The 23,557-nt window shown below is 45.4% G+C and overlaps 1 protein-coding gene across 3 annotated transcripts in view; it reads left to right on the top strand.

Moving 5' to 3' along the window:
- Window positions 1-23,557, top strand: part of ZNF532 (zinc finger protein 532) — a 66,357-nt gene that overhangs the window by 22,793 nt on the left and 20,007 nt on the right. For all 3 annotated transcript variants that reach the window (XM_075841067.1, XM_075841072.1, XM_075841080.1), the window contains 3 exons: window positions 2,539-4,883; window positions 10,441-10,622; window positions 16,890-17,066. In XM_075841067.1, coding sequence (XP_075697182.1) covers window positions 2,565-4,883; window positions 10,441-10,622; window positions 16,890-17,066 — 2,678 coding nt within the window. In that variant the 5' untranslated portion in view covers window positions 2,539-2,564. The remainder of the gene's footprint in view (window positions 1-2,538; window positions 4,884-10,440; window positions 10,623-16,889; window positions 17,067-23,557) is intronic.

Genomic DNA, 23,557 nt, shown 5'->3' with positions numbered 1-23,557 from the left:
GTCTTGGGATAGAATTTGACGTCACTGTCCATATATGGAGAGTGACGTCAGTGGTTCCTCCAGGAGCGGAATCCCCGGCCAGAGCATTGCCGGCACTCTAGCCGGGGTTTCCTCTCCTGGAGGAGCCCCTGGCGTCACTATCCATATACGGGGCTCTTCCTGGAGCGGAATCCCCAGCCAGAGCATGGCCGATGCTCTGGCTGGGGATTCCGCTCCTAGAGGGAGCCCCAATGGCGCTACCTACAGGGGGTGGCTCTATCTTCAAGGGGGGTTTGGCAATATCTAAGCCACTGTGGCACTATCTACATGGGCACTGTCTGTGGCACTATCTACATGGGCACTGTCTGAAGCACCATCTACATGAGCACTATGGCACTTTATATGTGGGCACTGTGGCACTATGTGGGCACTAGCACTATCTGCAGTGGGCACTATGTGGGCACTGGTAGTATGTGGGCACTGGCACCATATATGTGGGCACTATCTACAGTGGGCACTGGCACTATCTACAGGGTAATTGCTGTACTATGGGGCATTATACTGAATGGGGCAGCTATGGGGGCATTATACTGTATAGGGGCAGCTATGGGTCATTATACTGTATGGGGGAATTTGTGTGGCCATTATACTGTATGGAGGCATCTGTGTGGGCATTATACTGTATGGGGCAGCTATGGGGGCATTATACTGTATAGGGGCAGCTATGGGTCATTATACTGTATGGGGGAATTTGTGTGGGCATTATACTGTATGGGGGCATCGGTGTTGGCTTTATACAGTATGGGGGCATCATACTGTGTGGGGGCAGCTATTTGGCATTATACTGTTTGGGAGGCACTATGGGGTATTAGGGGGCAGCTATATGGGCATTGTACTGTGTAGGGTTCTACAGGGGCATCATACTGTCTGTGGGCACTATGAGTAATGTACTGTGTGGGCTGAACTGGGTGTGTATGGGCGGTATTAGAGGTGTGGCTTAAAAGGGGAAAAAATGGCCCTTCTTTGCGATACTTTAAAGTTGGGAGGTATAAGTGACGCATCTCTGACTCCCATAAATAACTAGGCCGAATGGAAACTCAACACTCTCAGAAAGCGGTAGACTTCTCCTATTATATTACTTGTCATCCAGCTTTCCCATCCATAGAAACAGATGCATAAGAGAATCAAGGTATTATATTTACTGATGATTTCTAGATTTTAGAGGTACACTTCTTCAGGATAGCCACTAATTTAAACCAAATGGGCTCACAATCTAATTTTCTTATCTCTGACACATACAGTGGGGCCAATTTTATAGGAAACCAAGTAACCCATTATTATATTTTTGGAGTTTGGGAGGAAATCGGAGAATCTAGAGGAAGCCCACACAAACAGGAAGAGAACAACCAATCTCCATGCAGATGGTTCTTTGGTCGGATTCACACCCAGGACCCCATCGCTGCAAGGAAACTATGTTAACCACTGACCCATCTTTATCTTTGCTGTAATGGAAATCCGCTCTCTGTGCACAGACTTCCTAGGCTTGGGCTGGACTTAGATTTATACATAACAGCTAATCTGAATAAGCGGTGCTGCAGTGTAAAGCATGGTCGGGAGAATATTAAAATGTTCCTCCAACATTGAACATTAGAGCACATTTACTGATACTATCTAAGGCAGTCAGTGCATGCTGTATGATAAATGTGGCGCATGTTTGAAGCTTTTCTCTTTCTTATACTATCTTGGTTTGCTTATATTACGCCATTTTTTTTTGTGCCAAAATTATGTCACAATAGGAGTACAGTGGCACATATCAAGACACAGCCCTCCCTCTAGACCAGGGGTTATCAACCTCTGACACTCCATCTGTTGTGAAACTACAACTCCCAGAATTCTCTGACAGACAAATGCAATATTATTCCATCCAAATGCTGGGAATTGTAGTTGTACAACAGCTGTGGTACCGAAGGTTGCTGACACCAGCCCTAGACCTTGTCCCTTTTTGTATAGGCCACAATCCTTACCGAGTGAAGTCAATAATAAATCTGTCTTCAGTAAGCTCCCTCTAGTGGCGGCTGAAGGCAGCCAGAATTTTATCATGTGACTCTATACCACTGCAGTACCTGATGTTCTCCATGTCTGAGCGACTGTGTCTGGTACTGTAGCTCAGCCCATTAAAATTAGCGTGGCTATATTTGACAGACCCACATGGACTACTGCGATGCCTTGTCTCTTTCGTTCTGCTGATCGCTGGGGGTAAGAACCCTAACCAATCACACATTTGTGTCCTATATCTTGAAAAAATCCTTTGAGATAATTTTCATGGTTTAAGTCTGTGATTGGTTTAGAATAGGTGTTGAAGCAGTTTTGTAGTTCTCTGCTTGCTTTCAGTGAATAGAAATGTATTAATTGTTTTACATTCAGAGGCAGGAAACCATTCCTGACAAAGGTGCACGACTCCCTTGTAACAAGTCCTGTACGAAAAAGAGAAAGATCCTCCAATATCAGTCAGTTTATTTGTTTCCATTAATCTACTTCTTTCTTTATTTTGTATGACAGGATTGAATGAATACAAACGTGTGATCATGGGAGATATGAAGACCCCGGACTTTGATGACCTTCTTGCAGCCTTTGACATTCCTGACATGGTAGATCCAAAAGCAGCTATTGAGTCTGGACATGACGAGCATGATAATCATATTAAGCAGAACATCCACGGAGACGATGACGCTCATGTCCCATCCTCTTCTGACATGGGTGTAAGTGTTATAGTTAAAAACATAAGGACCATTGAGTCTTCAGAAGCTTCTGAGAAGGACACTCATCACTCCACAGGTAATGGCCTGCACAATGGCTTTCTCACTATCTCAAATCTTGAACGTTTTAACAAGGAAGGCCTAAAAGCCCTCAAAGATAAAGCTATGGTGTCTGGAAATGTTCAAAAAGACCCTGTATTTAATCAGTTCAGTCCTATTTCCAGTGCTGAAGAATTTGATGACGATGAAAGAATCGAAGTTGACGATCCCCCCGATCGTGTTGCCCTTAACCCACGTTTTGGCTCCACCATTTTAACTGGATCCATTTCTCAGCACTCTTATGAAAGAGATAAGATGCCGGCGATGGAACACTTGATTAAATCTGGAAATTCCGTTCCCAGCAATGGCAGCAGAAGCAAAGTGTGCCAAAAAGACTTTGAAATGACCACTCGAAATGTCTACAATTTAAAAGTGAAAAAGGATGAAAAACTGAAAGATGAGACCCACAGGGAGCTCGATGGAAAAGTGCAATCGGAGAAAGGGGAAGTCAATGGAGAAAGCCTATCACAATTAAAGTTAAAGTCTTCGGCAAAACTTTCTTCATGCATTGCCGCAATTGCTGCTCTCAGTGCTAAGAAGACTGTCTATGATCCGAAGGATATGCCATTCAATACAGAGGAGCCCTCTCCGATGTCAAAAGAAATTAGTGATAGTCCATCGGCAAATATCAAGTGTTCTGATGCTCAGTTGACTGTGCAAAACCTCATTGATGGAGCAAAGAAGACCCCAGTAAAACCAAACGATAGCCCGAGGAGTGTCTCGAGTGAGAATAGCAGCAAAGATTCCCCATCCTCTGGTTGTTCAACTCCAGCTATCCCGAAAGTAAGAATAAAGACCATTAAGACATCATCTGGAGAAATCAAGAGGACTGTTACCCGGGTGTTGCCAGACTATGAAGCTGGAGGAACCAAACAACCTTCTGAGCAGTCGCCTTCTATGGTAGCTTCACCAGTTCTATCATCTCCTGCATCTGCTGCAGCCATGCTTTCTTCTCCTTCAAAAGCCACCTTACAAACAAGTCCTACCACCAATCCTGTTGCTTCTACAGATGTTACTCCAAAACAGGTCACTATCAAACCTGTGGCCACAGCCTTCCTACCTGTATCTGCGGTTAAAACGTCCGGGTCGCAAGTAATAAACTTGAAGTTTGGTAACAATACTACAGTTAAAGCAACAGTGATATCTGCTGCATCGGTCCAAAGTGCCAGTAATGCCATCATTAAGGCTGCCAATGCCATTCAACAGCAGACGGTGGTGGTTCCGGCTTCAAGTCTTGCCAATGCTAAACTTGTGCCAAAGACGGTGCATTTTGCCAACCTCAACCTTTTGCCTCAAGGTTCTCAAACTACTACAGAGCTTCGCCAAGTGTTGACTAAGCCCCAACAGCAAATTAAGCAAACATTTGTACCAGCCACAGTGGTGGGTCCAACCAAAAAGGTGTCCAGAGTTCAAGTTGTATCTTCCTCACAAAGTTCTGTGGTGGAAGCCTTTAATAAAGTATTGAGCAGTGTTAACCCAGTTCCCGTATATGTTCCCAATCTAAGTCCACCAACCAATGCAGGAATTAGCTTGCCGGCCCGTGGATATAAGTGTTTAGAATGCGGGGATGCTTTTGCCCTCGAAAAGAGTCTTCTGTTACATTATGACCGTCGGAGCGTACGTATAGAAGTCACCTGCAACCATTGCACAAAAAATTTAGTTTTTTATAATAAATGCAGTCTTCTGTCGCATGCCCGTGGACATAAAGAAAAAGGTGTTGTCATGCAATGTTCACACCTTATCCTAAAGCCGGTTCCAATCGATCAGATGATTGCTTCATCCCAGAATAGTGTTTCCACAACGACACCAGCTCCTCGACCAAGTCCCGCTGTGGTGGTGGCACACACAGTATCAAAGGTGCAGCCTGGAGCTTCCAGCCCAGTGATATCGGCTCCCATCAGTGCCCCAGTCATGCCCGCTATGCCTTTAGATGAAGATTCATCCAAGTTGTGCCGGCATAGCCTGAAGTGTTTGGAGTGCAATGAAGTTTTCCCAGATGAAACTTCCTTAGCGACACACTATCAACAAGTGGTGGACGCAAGTGGACAAGTACGTAACATGTATACTTACATATTAACGCCACTTATTACATAATTTTACATTGATGACCTGCCAATAGAACACGTGATGATCGGGTTTGATCATTCTAAAATAGAAATGTGTATATATCCCTTTTATTTTTTGGTGGTTAGGCTGGGTTCACTCTGCGTTTAAGCATGTATGGCGGGAAAGCTCCCAACATACACGGTCAGAGTGTCCATAGGGGCCCATTAGTCAGATGGAGGCTAAAAGATTGCCCTTTTGGCCTCCATCTGGCCGGTATACATCACTATACTGGAAAAAATTAAGTATGTAATAGCTTTGTAGACTACGCTACTTCATCCTGTAGTATCCTATAAAAAAGCATGTCTATTAAACGGATAACATATTAGCTTATGGATAAAAGATGCCAATGTATGGAATAAGTCACAGGCATCCATTTAACATATACGTTATGTTTTTTTTAAATATATTTTTCTGATGTTTTCGTTACAGGGATTCCATTGTAGCCTATGGGTGATGGCTGCCTTAAACAGATGCCTAATAGTGCCCATCATCACCCATAGGCTATAATGGCATCCCTTTAATAGATAGGAAATAAAGAAGATCACAATGTATCCGTTAAACGGATCCCATATTAGTTTATGGGTCACAGATGCCACTAGTAGGCATCCATCACAGCCTCAATTATACGTAGGATTTTCCTGGCGTATACGATAAATAGAGATCAAAAATGATACATAAGTTCCAGCTGCCATTTTTGTTGATTTGAGTATTGGGTGGAACTTAGTTGTCACATACAAATGTCATCCTGGTGTGGGAAAAAGACTATCATGGAAGCCATACTGTAACAGTGAACAGTTAGAGAACACCTAGAAATACTATGTGAGGGATCATTTTCATTTTTTGACAAAAGTTTTTCATTTTCAAGGAACTTCTTTCCTAGTTAGTCTATAGCTGCATGGCTTCTGTGCGACTCGAGTGGCGTGATGCAAGCTTCATGCAAATCAGCCACATTTGTTTTCTCGCCGTAGCAGTCTAAGGAATTGTCATGTGTAATTGCAATAACTAACGTAGGGTGCAAACGGGAGGTATATATTAGCCCCTAACTTTCAGGACTCAAATGTAATGAATTCAATGGTCAAATTCATGTATGTTCCCATTCCCCCCCAAGGTCTCCCTAGATGTCTTTAGAATGCTGTCCAGCGCTGGAGTCGGGTCAGTGAAATAAATATATGAAAATCCGGCTTCGCACTATAGATGAAACTTGTTTTATAATGCGCTAAGCCAATAATTTAGAAAACAAATACTCAATAGTCCTTACCCTATCATGACAGATTCATGGACTTCATAGACCTAATTTTGGTTAAACCAACAATATAGTTGACGTAGATGACGCATATTCTTTAAAGTCCACCCCATTTGCTTTGTGTTCTTTGCGGAACCTAATACAAGTCTGTGTAGCATTGAAGTGCAGTCTCTTGTACAGCACCGTGCCTGTTGTGCTGGATGGCAAAACACAGACTGCCCAAGTGGTTCTGTTTATGCTTTTTGTGTTACCTGAAACCCACTTCTCATTTACGGTCAACTCTCACCTTGTTCTGTGTATAATAGATGGGTGATGTATATGTACCATTTAGAAAACTGATGTTCATAGGGTCCCTCTGGCACCAGGGCCTCGCGCAACTGCTACCTCTGCATCCCCTATAGCTATACCCTGAGATTTGGGCATTATAGCAGTGCCTCAGGGCCATGGCCCCTTAGTTAGGACATGGTACAGGGTCTATTAAGAAAATGCAAGTGATTAGCGATCCTCAAAAGGAAGTTATTAGCGCAAACCAAGTGTATGGATAGTGGTTACATAAGGTTCCATGACCTTTTCATACCCGGGGTCCTAGATCACAATCCGTCTGCCCCTGGCACAGTGTATATGTATTATACATAGCACATGGCGTGAGGGATTCTGAATTTCCACTTACCATAAAGAAATGTGTTCAGACTGTTATACAGGCCATCACATTATATATAACAGGCGGTGCTAGAGTGGAGAGTGTTCACTTTCATCTGTTTTTGATAGTCCCAGTAATTTCTATGGAGACTGGCTTCTAAAGTGCAGCCAATACTCTGGCTGAAAACGGGGATAAGGACAGGTAATGGTAGGGTCCCAGAGGAACCCCTCATATTATACTTTTTAATATCTCTTTGATAGAAAATAAAAGGACAAAAGTTTGTCATGGGACATTCCCTCTCATAGTGGTCAGCTAGATAGGAAGTGAAGTGGTTGCTAGCCAACATTAAGGGGGGATTCACACGAGCGTGTATTCGGTCCGTGCGGGCCGCGTGGTTTTCACGCGGCACGCATGGACCAATACAAGTCTATGGGGCAGTACAGACAGTCCGTGCTTTTTGCGCAGCGTTTGTCTGCTGCGCAAAAAGCGCGACAGGTTCAATAACTCTGCGTATTTCGCGCATCACGCACCCATTGAAGTCAATGGGTGCGTGAAAATCACGCGCACCACACGGAAGCACTTCCGTGGGACGAGCGTGATTCGCGCAACAGCAGTGAAAAGGATGAATGAAAACCGAAAAGCACCACGTGCTTTTCTGTTTCCGAACATCCAAACGGAGTGTCTTTGCGATGAGCGAAGCCGGACAAGCGTACCGAACTTCACCGGGTTCGGCCAAACTCGTTTTGGCCGATCCCGGCAAAAAAATTATCGGTACGCGACGTCAGGAGATAGTCACTGTCCATGGTGCTGAAAGAGTTAAACTGTTTCAGCACCATGGACAGTGACTTGCGATCCCAAAATACATTAACCTGTAAAAAAAAAACGAAGTTCTAACTTACCGATTACTCCTGTCTCCTTCCTGCAGTCCGACCTCCCGGGATGACACTTCAGTTCAAGTGACAGCTCCAGCCAATCACAGGCCAAGCACAGGCTGCAGCCAATCACAGGCTGCAGCGGTCACTTGGACTGCTGCGTCATCCAGGGAGGTGGGGCCCGATGTCAAGAGAGGCGCGTCACCAAGGACGCGTCACCAAGGACGCGTCACCAAGGCAACGGCCGGGAAGTTCTCGGTAAGTAGGAACTTTATCTTTTTTTTTTACAGGTTTTTCGCTGTTGTGTTCGGCATTCACTGTCGAGGGTGCTGAAAGATTTAGCTCTTTCAGCACCTTGGACAGTGACGGGCGTTGACAAGCCTCATCTCTATGATGCCGGCTGCGCGAAAATCACGCAGCCGCGCATCAGACACGCATGACACACGCAGCTGTCAAATGGTTTTTGCGCTCGCAAAACGCTGCGTTGTTTGCGCGCGCAAAAACGCAACGTTCGTGTGAATCTCCCCTAATGGTCATCCTCACCGTATACATTAAAGCAGATCATAGACATGAAATAACTTCTATCAACCTTGGTTCAGCCATAAATACGCATGATCGGCTCAACATGTATGTTATCTCAATAGATAAGTGGGAGTTGGTGCTTATGGGGGCATCAGGCTACCGCTGATGGGGTCATCACCAGAGGCAGCCGCCGATGGGGTCATCACCAGAGGCAGCCGCCGATGGGGTCATCACCAGAGGCAGCCGCCGATGGGGTCATCACCTGAGGCAGCCGCCGATGGGGTCATCACCTGAGGCAGCCGCCGATGGGGTCATCACCTGAGGCAGCCGCCGATGGGGTCATCACCTGAGGCAGCCGCCGATGGGGTCATCACCTGAGGCAGCCGCCGATGGGGTCATCACCTGAGGCAGCCGCCGATGGGGTCATCACCTGAGGCAGCCGCCGATGGGGTCATCACCTGAGGCAGCCGCCGATGGGGTCATCACCTGAGGCAGCCGCCGATGGGGTCATCACCTGAGGCAGCCGCCGATGGGGTCATCACTTGAGGCAGCCGCCGATGGGGTCATCACCTGAGGCAGCCGCCGATGGGGTCATCACCTGCAGTAGGCTCTATTGGAGGCATTAACTGAGGCAGATGCAAATAGGGGCATTATGTGAGTCAGATGCCTATGTGGGCATATTCTGAGAGGGGCAGCAAGATGATAAATAAGCACAGATTCATCAGATATGTAATACTAATTCTAGGTGTATTCTGCTTCTGTAAAGTTTAGGATTTACTGACTATAAGCTGTTTTCCTGTGATGGTGATATTGCAGCAAGTGACGTGTTATTTGGCCACTGTGTCTGGAGTCTACGCGGCTGGCGCTATACTTAACATAGTTGTGTCCATAAGTATTTCCAGTCAGCACTTTCTAGTAAATGGTATGACAGACCCGTCCACTGATGAATGACTTCCATCTACAGCAGCCACCTGTTTCCTTGTTGGTGCAACATGTAATAAAATGATTCCATATTAATTTGTTCCTAATAATAAGTCAGAATATTAGAGATTTGACGCTGAGGTGATATAATCATACAAAATTATAAATTAAGGAACACACATTTTATATAGCCAAGAGGATACTATGGGCGGAAAGTCTCTTGTAGTTCTCGGCAATACTAAAATATAACTGAATGGGAGTTGCACCACCTGCTGGCCACAAGTGATATTTCGGTTAAACATACTATTGTATTGTGTAATGATAATTTCTACAACTTTCTATTATACTGTGTTTGAATTCTCTAACAATTTTAATATCTGTGCTTTCCATCAGTGAATGGGAACAATCCTGTTTACATTCAGAGGTTGATCATGTTCTACTAAAACAGATGCATGTCTCGTTACAGTGTATCAAGCCTCTTTCCTGTAATGTAATGCACCTGCGTCAGCTGGGCATGATGAGGACAGGATTTTGATCTTTGGATGTAAATAAGAATGATCCCATTCACCGACCGCAAGCACAGAGTATATTAGACAGCAAGCAAAGTATATTAGAAAGTTGCAAAATATTGATGGCCTATCTAGCTGTGCCTTTACGCTGGGCGATTATCGGGCAGATGAGAATTCATGTAACGCTCGTTGCCGATAATTGCCCTGTGTAAACAGGGCAGCGATCAGCAGATGAACGATCATCTGCTGGTCGTATCGTTTTAAAAAAACGAAAAGATATGATGGATGGGGACGAGCGATCGGAGTAAAGGGCCTTTTATATATAACGCTATAACGCTCGTCTGCACGATAATCTGCCAGTGTAAAATTCCCTTTAAAAGTGAATGAGACTGAGCTGCAATACCAGTCACAGCCACTACCAAATATACGGCATTGTGCCTGATAAATAATGAAGGGGATGCGGCGCTTCTTCTTGCTGCTGATTGCTGGGCCCCCACCGATCTAATATTGACGGCCCATCCCAAGGATAGTGAGTCAATATTATAGTCCTGGAAAACCCCTTTAAGATTTTATATATATATATATATATATATATATATATATATATATATATATATATATATATATATATATGCCAGGTGAATGTAACAATCATAGTGCTGGTGGGAGGTAATAAGGGTAAGTCCACCCCATGTGATGCCCACCTGATCACTAGTCCTCCTGCCCCACCACTTGGGGCCCCCACTTTAATGTAATTTAACGGTGAGGTCTTGTGTCATTTTTCTTTTTATAGAAGACATGTAGCATTTGTATGATGCTGCTTCCGAATCAGTGCAGCTTTGCATGTCATCAGCGCGTCCATCAACACAAGTCCCCCTTCACCTGCCCTGAGTGTGGCGCCATCTGTAGGTCGGCACATTTCCAGACTCACATCACCAAGAACTGCCTGCACTACACCCGCAGGATCGGCTTCCGGTAAGTTCATCTTTTCTTTTAGAAAACGTAATGTCCATTGCTCAAGGAAAACATGACCGTGGGATAAACAGTAAGGTTCTGTAACCCTTAAACATTAACTTCGTGTAACATTCCCAACTCCCTTAAAGAGGCTCTGTCACCAGATTATAAGTGCCCTATCTCCTACATAGTCTGATCGGCGCTGGAATTTAGATAACAGCAGTGGTTTTTATTTTGAAAAACGATCATTTTTGAGCAAGTTATGAGCAATTTTAGATTAGTTTCTTAAAGACCAACTGGGCGTGTTTTTACTTTTGACCAAGTGGGTGTTGTACAGAGGAGTGTATGAGGCCGACCAATCGGTGACCAATCAGTCTCATACACTTCTCATTGTTCCAGCCCAGCTACTTTCACTGCACAATCAGTGTGGGCTGTGGATCATGCTGGGCTGGAACAATGAGAAGTGTATGACGCTGACTGGTCACTGATTGGTCGGCCTCATACACTTCTTTACAACACCCACTTGGTCAAAAGTAAAAGCACGCCCAGTTGTTCTTTAAGAAACTAATCTAAAATTGCTCATAACTTGCTAAAAAATGATCGTATTTCAAAATAAAAATCACTGCTGTTATCTACATTACAGCGCCGATAAGATTATGTAGGAGATAGGGCATTTATAATCTGGTGACAGAGCCTCTTTAAGCTACCCTTTACCTTTCTTTCACCAAATGGTGACACTGAGACTTAGAGCAGGAATGAATTGGCCACAGCAGCCATTTTATTAACAAAAACAGAAAAACACCACATTAATACCAGTAACAAATACCAAATAAATAACCATAACATAATAACCATTCCACGCAAACCCCCCATACAAACATCATTCACGTGAAACCCATATACACCCATACGGAAAATTGGGAAGGTTCTTGGAGCTAATAAGAAGGATCTGGCACCATTCTGCCCATATCTGTATTTTTTACCCCCAGCCGTCCTGCTACAGGCTATGGGGCACTGTGCGTACCGCAGATGGCTGAAGCATTTCCATTTTGCTAGCCAAGACCCCACCCAGCAGGAGCCCATATAAGCCAGATCCCCCACCATGTTTAATCTGGGAGGGACCATCACCAGTATGAATCCCTCCCCCACCAATTTTAACCAACTCCAAGGACCCCCCAAAACCCACCACAACGAGCATACCTTGACCACCTCAAGTATGCAAGTTCCCCCTCAACAAAATGGCACATTCGATTCCCTCCTGAATACGTAATGCCCACAGGGCAATTCCCACCGCAGTCAAATGCACCCCATCAGCCAGCCAAAAATTGCCCGTACCTTCCTCAAAATCATAATGTCTCACGAACACTCCACCATTCCGCACCACAAATGCAGACACAGCCCTGTTCACTTTCACACGAGCCCTGTTAATACCCCCCACCAACTCCACCGATCTCCACGTTTGCCGATGCACCATCTCCGACCACACCACAGTCACCCGAGGGAAAACCACCCACAACCACAGGAGATCGTACTTTATGTCCCGGATCAATTCCCGAAACGGCCGCACCCCCAGATCATTCCCCCCAATATGCAGAACCAATACATCAGGAGCACGGTCCAACATCGCACAGTGATGAAACTCAGGCAGAACACTCCCCCAAGACATACCACAGAAACCAAGCCAGCACACGACAGCCGTCTCCCTGGAAAACCCCAGCTGCCGCCTTTCTGGACGAATGTCGGCCCGCAACGCGCCCCAATGGACATAGGAATACCCAAAAATCCAAACCAGACACTGGGAGGGATCTGAAAGAAAAAATCAGCAACCGTTAATATATACGCAATTATGACACCGAAGCATTGTCCCACGCATTCCTAGCTAAACCTAACATCCCGGCAACGACACTCCCCCTCCCCTAAGATCACACAAGATGGGGGCGAACATACAGCCTGAACCGGTGGCACTCCCACCTCCCTATACGACGCACTGTATCAGGCCCAAGACCCCACTCCACCGTCTCCAGGGCGGCCCCTATCCGAAACGAATGCGGCACAGAAGCCTTCTCATCCAGACCCACGCATGACAAGCATTTGCGGAACACCATGGTGAATTGATACCTCCACAAAAACTTACCATCTTCATGACATAACAAAGGCCCACCCTTACTTAAACTGGCCATACCCGAAATAAGCCTCCAAAGAGCGAACCGGACACATAACCCCCGACCTTCCTCAATACCACTCGCCGCCCCCTCCCCCTCTGATCCGTTTTGGAACGACGAGTCCAAAAGTCCACCCGATCCCCCAAGTGCACCACATCGTCCGTCAACAACCCCTCCGGCCGCACCCCACTGGGTGACACCAATTCCCCTACCCGTAGCGCACCAAGAGAACGCCAACTGAAACAACACAGATTCATACACAGACATGCACAAAACATTCGCTGCCATCCCCAATTTCTCCAATAGCCAAAACTATACCGGCCGCCGCCGTCTAAACCCCCTCAGAGCCTGGCCTACCAAAAATTCCTTTGTGGCGTCCCATAAATGCCTCCATTTAAAACCAAATGCTAGGGCTGCTACAAAGCAATTAACCTTTGCCACCGACCAGCCCGCAGCAGACACGTGACCCAAAAATGTCAACAACGCCACCACTTGATCCTCATAAGAAACCACTCCATCCAACACAACCAGCCAAGCCTCCCATTCGCGCCAGGCCGTCTCATAAGCGGTCCACGTCCCCGGAGCCAATGAAGACCGGATCAGTCGATTCGCTCCCTCTAAACCAGCTCCCACAAGTGCTGAAGGCATGTGAGCCCTATCGCATCTGCCTCTGGGACCAACTGCCGAAACCGATCCCACTGCAGGCAAAAAAGAGAATCCGCAATTGAGTTATCCACTCCCAGGACGTGAACAGCTGTAACCCAAGCATTCAATGACAGACAAAGTAGGACCAAATGTCTCAACAAAGAAACAGGGGGAGATGACGCTGAAACATTATTAATTGCCATCACCACCCCCATGTTATCACAATGGAAACGTACCTTCTTATTCCTAAACCTGTCCCCCCAAATAGCCACCGCCACCACAATAGGGAACAACTCCAAAAATGCCAGGTTACGTACTAAACCCACTTCCACCCACTTAAAAGGCCATTGACCCACACACCACTGCCCCCCGCAATAGGCCCCGAAACCCACGCTCCCTGAAGCATCCGTGAACAAATCCCAATCAACATTCTCAACCACCATGATAATCGACCTGCCCCAGGAAGTCACACCACACTCTCAGATCCTCCCGTTGTTCCTCCCCCAACCGAATAAAATGATGTGGGGCCTTCACTCCCGCCGTAGCCCTCGCCAAACGCCTACAGAAAACCCTCCCCATAGGCATGATGCGGCAAGCGAAGTCAAGCTTCCCCAGGAGAGATTGCAAGTCCTGCAACTTAATCTTCCTCAGGTGGCACGCCCTGCCTACTAGCAACTTCAAATCTTCAAATTTGTCCTGGGGGAGCCTGCATTCCATGCTCTCGGAATCTATCGTGATTCCCCAAAACACTAGAAGCGACCTCGGACCCTCCGTCTTGTCAGGCGCAAGGGGCACTGCAAAACGACCAGCCACCCACTCTGCCGTTGCCAACAAGTTCCCGCAAACAGGTGAGCCCACCGGCCCCACGCAAAGGAAATCTTCCAAGTAATGGATGACGGAGGCAACACCCGCCACCTCACAAATCATCCATTCCAAGAATGAACTGAAGGCTTCAAAATAGGCGCAGGAAATGGAGCAGCTCATCGGAAGACATCTGTCCACAAAAAACGGACCCTTCCAGTAACAGCCCAATAACCGAACACTCTCGGGTTGCACTGGAAGCAAACGAAAAGCTGACTCCACGTCCATTTTCGCCATGAGAGCTCCCCGACCATACTGCTGAACCCACTCAACCGTCGCGTCAAAGGACGTATAAACAACAGAACAAAGCGCTGGATCAATCCCATCATTCACCGAACCCCCCCTCGGATGCGACAAATGATGTATTAACCGAAACTTATTGGGCTCTTTCTTAGGCACGACACCCAATGGGGAGACTACCGTGTCAACGAAAGGAGGGGACAAAAAAGGACCCGCCAGCCGCACTGCCTTACTCAATTTCTCGGCACAACAGTCGGGTAAACCCGCGCAGATTTTAAATTATGTAACCAAAAAGGGAAAACATGAGAAGGGGGGGGGATTCGGAAACCGACCCGAAAACCCCCTCCAACAAACTCGCCTTCTCCCTATCCGGGTACCTATTTAGATACGGCAGCATCTCTCCCAACTTCACCGGCATCAATCCCATGGCTACCTGCTGTGCTTCCTCTCACCTTTCCTTTCTTAAAACATCTTGACGCGCCATGGGATGCCCCGCTACAGACCGAACAGGAGTGTTTAAATTTGCAGCCTGCTCCAAATTTACACTGACCCTCATTGAATTGTTAAAAAAGCCCCGACCTACCCCCTGAGGAAGTACATGACTGTCCCCCAGTCCCCTACTGACTATACTGGCCGCACCCCCCGGCCGCCCCTGGAGAGGACTCCCTCCCAAAACGCATCGCTGCCATAACCCTCAACCACAACTCAATATCCTTCTGGTCCCACCGTATATTCGGGCAAACCGCCTTCCTTTGCCGGAACTGCTCATCATACCTAAGCCACGTCATTCCCCCATACACCCTATAAGCCTCCCCAATGGCATCCATATAGCAAAAAAGGCCCGAGCAATTATCTGGCGCCTTCTCCCCAAACACACTCGTCAAGATGGCAAACGCCTGCAACCAATTAGGAAACGTCTGAGGTATCAGCCGATACCTCCGTTTCTCCTCTTCATCCTTTTTGCACTCAATCCGCTTGGCCTTATCTAGGTTGAACTTCTCCAAGGGGATCTCTACATACTAATCCTTCCATATCTTTTCCTTAACTTCCGATTTTAAATGAGCCCCCAACGGCTCCTCAAAACAAACATACACCTCCCCTTGGCCCTATCATCCAACCGCACCCGACGAACCTGGAGGGCAACTCATGTTACCCTCCACCCCAGGCAAGATCTCCACCGCCGTCAAAGCCCTGGAAGGCCGACGAGCATCCGACACACAGCCAGCGGGACGCCGCCTGCCGCCGATACCCCGCACGACCAACGACCGTGGCCGCCTCCCAGTATTAGGACGTCCATCTTGTGCACAGGTGGGCCGCCCGACTGGACCATCGCCAGGCCGGCCCAACACCGATCCAGGAGAGACTGACCTAGAGCCAGGTGGCGTCCCCCGCCTCATGGGGACCGAACCACCTGGTGTCGATGGATCTGGCCGGGAAGCGGGATTCCTGCCAGACCGGGGCCTGTGGCCTGCAGGTGAGGCGCCCAGCCCTCCGGTCTCCAGGGACCCTGGAGGGGCTCCCAACCCTGTGCCGGACCCGGGGAGTAACAGCCGGGCTCAAATGGGATGGCGGCTACGCCCTCCTCGACCGACTCTGCCGCCCGCCCTGGGGAACGCAATCCTGCGATCCCCCCGCAATCTCCTCCTCCCCTGCCTCCAAATCACTAACAGGCCCACCCGCAGGACCGGGTGAGCCAGGCCCAGCCGGGCCATCGACTAGACCGGCGAGCTGGGTCCTTAGCCAATCGGACCTACGCTCGCCGGCAATAGAACGCAGCTGATCCAGGATTACCTGGATGTCCATGGAGACACGGGGGAAGCCGGAGGACGGAGAGAGCAGAGGAGACAACTGTTCCTCACTGTGTTTCCGGACAGACTGGCGCTCAAACCAGAGCGCTGCCTGTCCACCTCGTGTCGCAAGCTCCTCCCCTTCCGGTTTCACCTGGTCATGTGGCCTAGTCTTACGCAGGGGGCTCAGCTCCGGCCGTTCTATTGCAGAAAGCAGGATACACAAGTTTAAAAGAGCATAAAAAGAACGTAATAAAGAGCCTACAAAAAAAAAAATCTCTACTAAATGGTAATATTGGAATGGTCCTCTTCTGTCAAGGTGTTAAAAATGCTATCCAGCCATTAAAAGAGTTTCACCAAGTGTCCAAATAAATGGCCAACAATGTAATACATAGACAGCCTCCATTATGGTTAAGGAAGGAGGAGCGGAGGGTGTCCAAATGGCCTGATTATATAAAACTCAACTGATTAAAAAATTTAAGTTTAAGGGATCCAGATGGAAAGGTGTGTATTTTATCTAAAAAATAACAATAAAAACCCACATCTATCTTTACAGTAATTTTTTTCTTTTATGTTTACTGTTTTCTTTTCAGGTGTATTCATTGCAATGTGGTGTATTCAGAGATCGCTGCACTGAAGTGTCACATTCAAGGCTCCCATTGTGAAGTGTTCTACAAATGTCCTATCTGTCCGATGGCATTTAAATCGGCTCCCAGCACCCACTCTCATGCGTACACTCAGCACCCAGGGGTGAAGATAGGAGAACCCAAGTATGTATTGTGCATCTTTTTTCTCTGAACTATGCAAACCTAAACATGTAGCAGAGCTGAACTTGGCATGCAACTGTTTCTTTTGGTCACTGTGATAGAGACCTATTTAGATAACATAAAACGAAATTATCGGTACGCTTTGTTACCCTAGACTGCCCTATCATTAGCTCCTTCACCATATTAAACCCCCCAAATTATTAGATTAACCACCCTAGACTTCCAGGACTATGAGATATTAAAGGGGTTTTCCACAGTATAGGTGATAAATATTTGATCGGTGGGGGTCCCCTACTGGGACCTTCACCAATCAAGATAACGGTCTTACCTTGTTATTCCTGGGAGCCCCATAGGAATGGAGCGGTACTGCACATGTTCGACCACTGCTCCATTTATTTCTAAGGGGATGCCTAGCGCGATCTTCAGCAACCCGATAGAAATTAATAGGTCGTTGGCCGAGCATGCGCAGTACCACTCCATTCCTAATGGTAAGGTAAGCCAATTCTCGTGATCGGCATGGCTCCCAGTGGTCGGATAACCCACTGATCACATATTAATCACCTATGCTGTGGATAGGTGATAAATATTGATTATGGGAAAACGCCTTTAACATAAAACTACCCTAGACCACCATGAATAATGCATAACCATATAAACTCATTCATCTTCCTAGACCAACATAGACATTGGGTATTAACCTCTGAATTACTTGAGGCCACTAGGAACATTACAAGAAAACTAATACTAACCCCTAAACCACCTGATGTGTGATGGACTGCATTAAGAAAATTGCCAAAATGAATAAAATTAGGGGGCATTTTGTCATCTCCAACACACTTGGAATCCCCCTTTAAAAATCCTGTTTTCCCCTGGATAGGTCTGCTTGTCCGCATAAAGTTAGGCCTTATGCACACGACCGTAGCCACGTAGACGGCCGTGATTTTCGGGTCGGCCGGCCGCGGAGTGTCATCCGCGAGCCGCCTGCAAATTGCGGGCCGTGCACATGGCCACGTCCATTATTTCCTTTGAGCCTGTAACCGCAGAACACGGCCGTAATAAGACATGGGCCATGCACGGACCGTGAAAACCACATGGTATGTGCATGGGCCCATAGGAATGAATGGGACCGCAATTCTCCCGTGGATTTTCGGGGGAATTGCGGCCGCAAAAGCACGTTCGTGTGCATGGGGCCTTAATCTCCACCTTTTTAGCTTCATGTTGTTTTTAAGGAACACCATTCTGCTCTGATCAATTTTTTAGCGCTTTGAAGATGCAGCACATTTTCATTTTTGTCATTTTCTCTTTTCCCCCCACATTCCATAATTTTTTTTCTTTTTGTCGTCCTAGCCGTATGAGGGCTTGTTTTTTGCAGGATGGGTTGCAGTTTTCAATAGACCCATATAATGTACTGGGAAACTGAAAAAAAAATTGTAGGGTGAAATGGGAAAAAAACATTGAGTTTTGGGTTCAGTTTTTAGTGTGTCTACCGAGCGATAAAAACATGTTAAGTTTATTTCGATACAATTACGACGATGCCAAGTTCATATAGTTTGTTTTATGTTTTACTACTTTTACAATTAAAAAAATATTTGGTAAAAAACAAATTGTTTTGTGTTTCCATATTCTGAGAGTCCAAAAACTTTTTTTTCTGTCGATTGTGCGATATGGCTGGGTTCACACAGAGTTTTTTGCAGGTGGAAATTCTGCCTAAAAATTTAGTTTGGAAGTTTGAGGCAGATTTTCCTCTCCACGCACGCCGATTTTTTTTTTGTGCCGTTTTTCGCCTGCGGCCATTGAGCGCCGCGGGCATAAAACTCTGCGAAATACGCTTTCTCTGCCTCCCATTAATGTCAATGGGAGGTCAGAGGCGTAAACGCCTGAAGATGGGGCATTTTCGGGCCGTTTTTGATGAGTTTTGTGGTGCAGTTTCCTCGTCAAAAAATTTGTCAAAAAACTCTGTGTGAACCCAGCCTATGAGGGCTTATTTTTGCAGGACGAGCTGTAGTTTTTATTGGTGCTGTTTTAGGCCCTGTCCACGCAGTTTTTTGCAGGAAGAAAATTCTGCCTGGAAAAATCAGCTCCGGTTTTTTTAAGTGGTTTTGCACCACACTCGTTTCTTGCCGCAAATTTTGACGCATTTTTTTTGCCGCGTTTTTTTTTTTTTTTTAAGGCTTTTTTTTAGCGATCTCTTCAACGGAAAGATGGAATAACCACGAGCGGTTTTTGGCAAAAAAACTCGTCAAATCGCGGCAAAAAAAACGCGTTTATTTCCGTCTCCCATTGATTTCAATGGGGTTTTTGAGGAAAAAAACACCTCAAAATAGGGCATGTCGCTTCTTTTTCCCACGAGTGTTTGTTTTTTTGCTGGCGGTAAAAAAACACCTCCACCTCCCATTTGAAATCAATGTGAGTCAATTTCGGACATTTTTTGCCGCGGCAAAAAACTTTGTGTGAACAGGGCTTTACAGTATATAAGACTTTTTGATCACTTTTTTTTATTTCATTTTTTTGTTGGAGATGGTGACCAAAAAACAGTAAATCTAACATTCTTTATTTATTTTTTTTACAGCGTTTACCGTGGGGGTTTAATAAAATTATATTAGAATAATTTGGACTTTTACAGTTGCAGCGATACCAATTATTTTAATTTTTATTGTTTTACATTACTATAGAATAAAAAATGGGATAAGGGGAGTTTTTTAACTTTTAATATTTTTTTTGTACATTTTTTGTTTTACTTTTTTTTTGTCCCCCTAGGGGAATTGAACGTTGGATTTCTTGCACAATATACTGCAACACTTACGTATTTTTTACTGGCCAGAGGCAGGACCCCAATAGGAACATTAAGATGGCAGACCTGGGGGCCTTCATTGAGTCCCCAGACTGTCATGGCAACCATCAGCACCCCGCGATTGCATCGCAGGGGGCCAATGGGCTGTCAGAGGGGACTGCCCTCTCTTTCTAATGGCTAAGATGCTGCAGTTGCTATTGACCGTGGCATCTGGGTAGTTAAAAGACCGGGATCAAAGATATCTCCGATCCCGGCAAATGCAGTGAGCTCTCAGCTGTATGTTACAGCCAACACCCACTAAAGTATGGAGCAGGCTTAGCCTGTGAGCCCACTCCACTATCCAACTTGGCAGCTCTCACGTACGTACGTACGTACGTACGTACGTACGTACGTACGTACGTACGTACGTACATGTATGTCACATTTCGCCATGGGGTTAATATATCTTTATAGCGGTCTGAGCTGTATTTTTGTGATACAGAACTCTAAGTCCCCTGCATAGATATTGATTTGAAAGATAAAATGCTGGCTACCTGCAGTCACCACTAGAGGACACTTACTGCATACTATTTTATTATTGAGTTCACTGTATAAACAGTATGCAGTAAGCTCCTACACTCCCCCTAGTGGAGGCTGCAGGCAGCCAGAATGTTGTATTTTAATTCTATGTCTATGCCGAAAGACTTGAAGCTCTGTATCAGAAAAACAGAACTCCGACAGCTATGAAAATATATAAAGAAATGAATCAGCTTTCAGCTGGAAACTGGTAAACGTAGGAGTTTTCCTTTTTAAGATGATTTGGTGGTTCCTCACTTTTGACTCAACCTGTCTAACAGACAACGAAACTGAGAGGCAGGAATTTAGTGACAAGACGCTAAAGTCATTGGAAAGGTTTTAGAAGTCCTATAAGTTTTCTTGTATCTGCTTTGACAGGCGGGTGACAGTAATTTGCTGTTATTCTCCTTATCGGGTTTGTTTTCATGGACCCATGGCATTCACCGAGGATTTAGGTAGACAACATTAGAAAGACTTTGTAGACTCTCCCACTGCTTTATCCTTGTTTTCCTCAGCCAGGTTATATGAGGAACTGTGGGGGAGGTGCTCATCTATCATTAATGGTTTCTCTCTCCTTATAAAAAATGCAAAACTCTTAAGAAAATGCTCAAGATAGAAAGAACACAAGTGGATTTAGTGAAAAACATCATATTGCTTACTTCAGGGGGCGAAGACATTGTTTTGCTTTTAACCGAGATATAAATAGGTATTATTCTGTGTTTCACCGTAATTACATACAAGACGAACTTTGGAGCTTTACTAAGCAAACTATTTTTAAAGGGGTCATTCATTTTAATGGGTACACATGTGGACTCCCTTACCTTAGCTTGAATTTGTTTATAGTCTCCTTTTTCTCATGAAACCAATTCAATACAATATCGCGACTTGCTAGCAAAATCCTTGACAGGCTGCAATTCACATCACAACCACTAGGTGGCCATACATAGACACATAAATCATAGCCATCTCGTGACAGAGTATCGCAAAATCATGTTTTTCTTTTAAAGCTGGTCACCTCGTCTCACACGTCTCATGATATGTTGCTATAAGAGGAAAGGTACGGAAGGACACCTCTGTATACCAGTTTCAGGTTATTCTTCTGTATATTGAAAAATTATAACATTTTCCAATATACTTTCTGCAGCACATCCTCATGGTTTTCAAGATCTCTGCTTGGTTTCATTCAATAGGAACATTCATTGTTCACTTCCATGGGATAAAATTCTGTCCATGGTCATGTGATGGACACAGGTGCACGGCTCGTTACAGTTACAGTATGTGCATCAGAGCTGTGTCTTGTAATGAGGCGTGCACCTATGTGTTCATCACATAACCAGAACAGAATTTTATCTGCTGAGGGAAACCATAAAAGTTCTTATTAACCATTTAGTGACATCTAACGTACCGTTACGTTGCACGTGCGCTACCCCAGTATAATTTTAATACCAATAAAAGTTATGGGTCTCAGAATATGGCGACACAAAACATTTTTTTAAATAGTTTTTTTCTTTGTAATAGTACATCATGAAACAAACAATAGAAATTTGGTATTGCCGTAATCGTATTGACTCGCGAAATAAAGTTAACATGTTGTTTTTAATGCACAGTGAACACCGTAAAAATGAGACCCAAAGAACAATGGAGGAATCCGTTTTTTCCCATTCCACCCCACAAGGTTTTTTTTGTTTTTTTTTTTCAGTTTCCCAGTACATTATATGATCTGATAAAAATACACCCTGTCCCGCAAATAAACAAGCCCTCATACAACTAAGGCCCCATGGACACGCCCGTAAAAACCTCAGTTTTTGCGGACTGCAATTGTGGTCCGTAAAAATGGGCCCATTCACTTTCATTGAACGTGGACACCTTTCCGTAGCACTACGGGTGGGTGTCCGTGCCGTAGAAATGTTCCGAAAATTATAGAACATGTCCATTCTTTTTCATTTTGCGGGCCGTGCTCCCATACTTTGTATGGGAGCACGGGCCGAAAGTGCGGGTGGCAGTCGGCGGCCGGCTGTGCCCGCAATCCCGTGATTGCGGGCACGGTCGTGTGCATGGGGCCATAGTCGATAGAAAAATAAAAAAGTTATGACTTTGACTGTGCCTATAAGGGGTTAAATGACTGCAAGAAGAGGTCCTTAACCCCTTCCCCCAAATTTGGTATGGTTTTTTTTCAGCAGAAACGGGGCTTTATTTTGGTGGTATATACTATAGGTTTTCTAGCTTAATGTTAGAAACTTAATGTGCTGTCTGTCAGCTGAGGGTGGAAAAACCATCTTGGCAGCAGTCATGCCATCTCAGTCTACATCTGTGCTTGCAGTATTAATTTGATTTTTCTAAACATTTAGCTGGAGACATGTAATTGAAAACTCTAGGGCCCCAATTCAAAATGTATAACTAGTCCCCACAGCAGAGCCCAGGTGTGACTGCCACATCTGCACCCCCTATAGATACGCCACTGGGTGGAGATATTCTGTAAAGTGCCACTTTCATCTTGGTAAAGTTTTACAAAAATACAGGGCATACTAAATAAAGGCTAATTCTTTCTCCATGCTCTGGTCATGGGCACTGGGAGTCATACTGGGACTGGTAGTGCCACGCCCAATTTCAACTAACTTCTTCCTTGCGTTTAACCATGAAATAATTTCCCATTAAATGATAATACCCAAGGCAAATGGTATCTCATGAATGTTATAGTGGTAACTGACACAACAATGGACCTTTTAATGTCTCATATGTTGTATTGAGGGTATGTCATGGGCGAGCAGCCTCACAGTACTTTATGTTCTCCTGGGATGCAAAATTGCTGAAACCATTTGGCTCAGGCTACGTCGGCCATGTAAGGCATGCCATCCAAAACTGCTGCAAAAATGGAATGTGTGAAAACTGCCTTTTAAAAAGTGATAAAAATAAGATTATATCCATCGACAACCGATTGTTGACTGTTTCCAGCTAGCAACTGATTTTTCTGCATAAAAAAAGGCAATAAAATACATTACAAAAATGCTAGATTTTATATTTTCTGACTGTGAAGCTATTGTTATTTATAGGTGGAGCTTCACTTTATAAAACTACCATCCAGTAGAGTGTCTTACATTTTTGCATATAGTCTAGAGACGTCATCAATGTATCGGTTCCAGGAAGCAGA

The sequence above is a fragment of the Rhinoderma darwinii genome, chromosome 1 (assembly GCF_050947455.1).
Source record: "Rhinoderma darwinii isolate aRhiDar2 chromosome 1, aRhiDar2.hap1, whole genome shotgun sequence".
NCBI lineage: Eukaryota > Metazoa > Chordata > Amphibia > Anura > Rhinodermatidae > Rhinoderma > Rhinoderma darwinii.
Note: the sequence above shows the minus strand (reverse complement) of the source record. Positions and strands in the feature narration are given on the sequence as shown.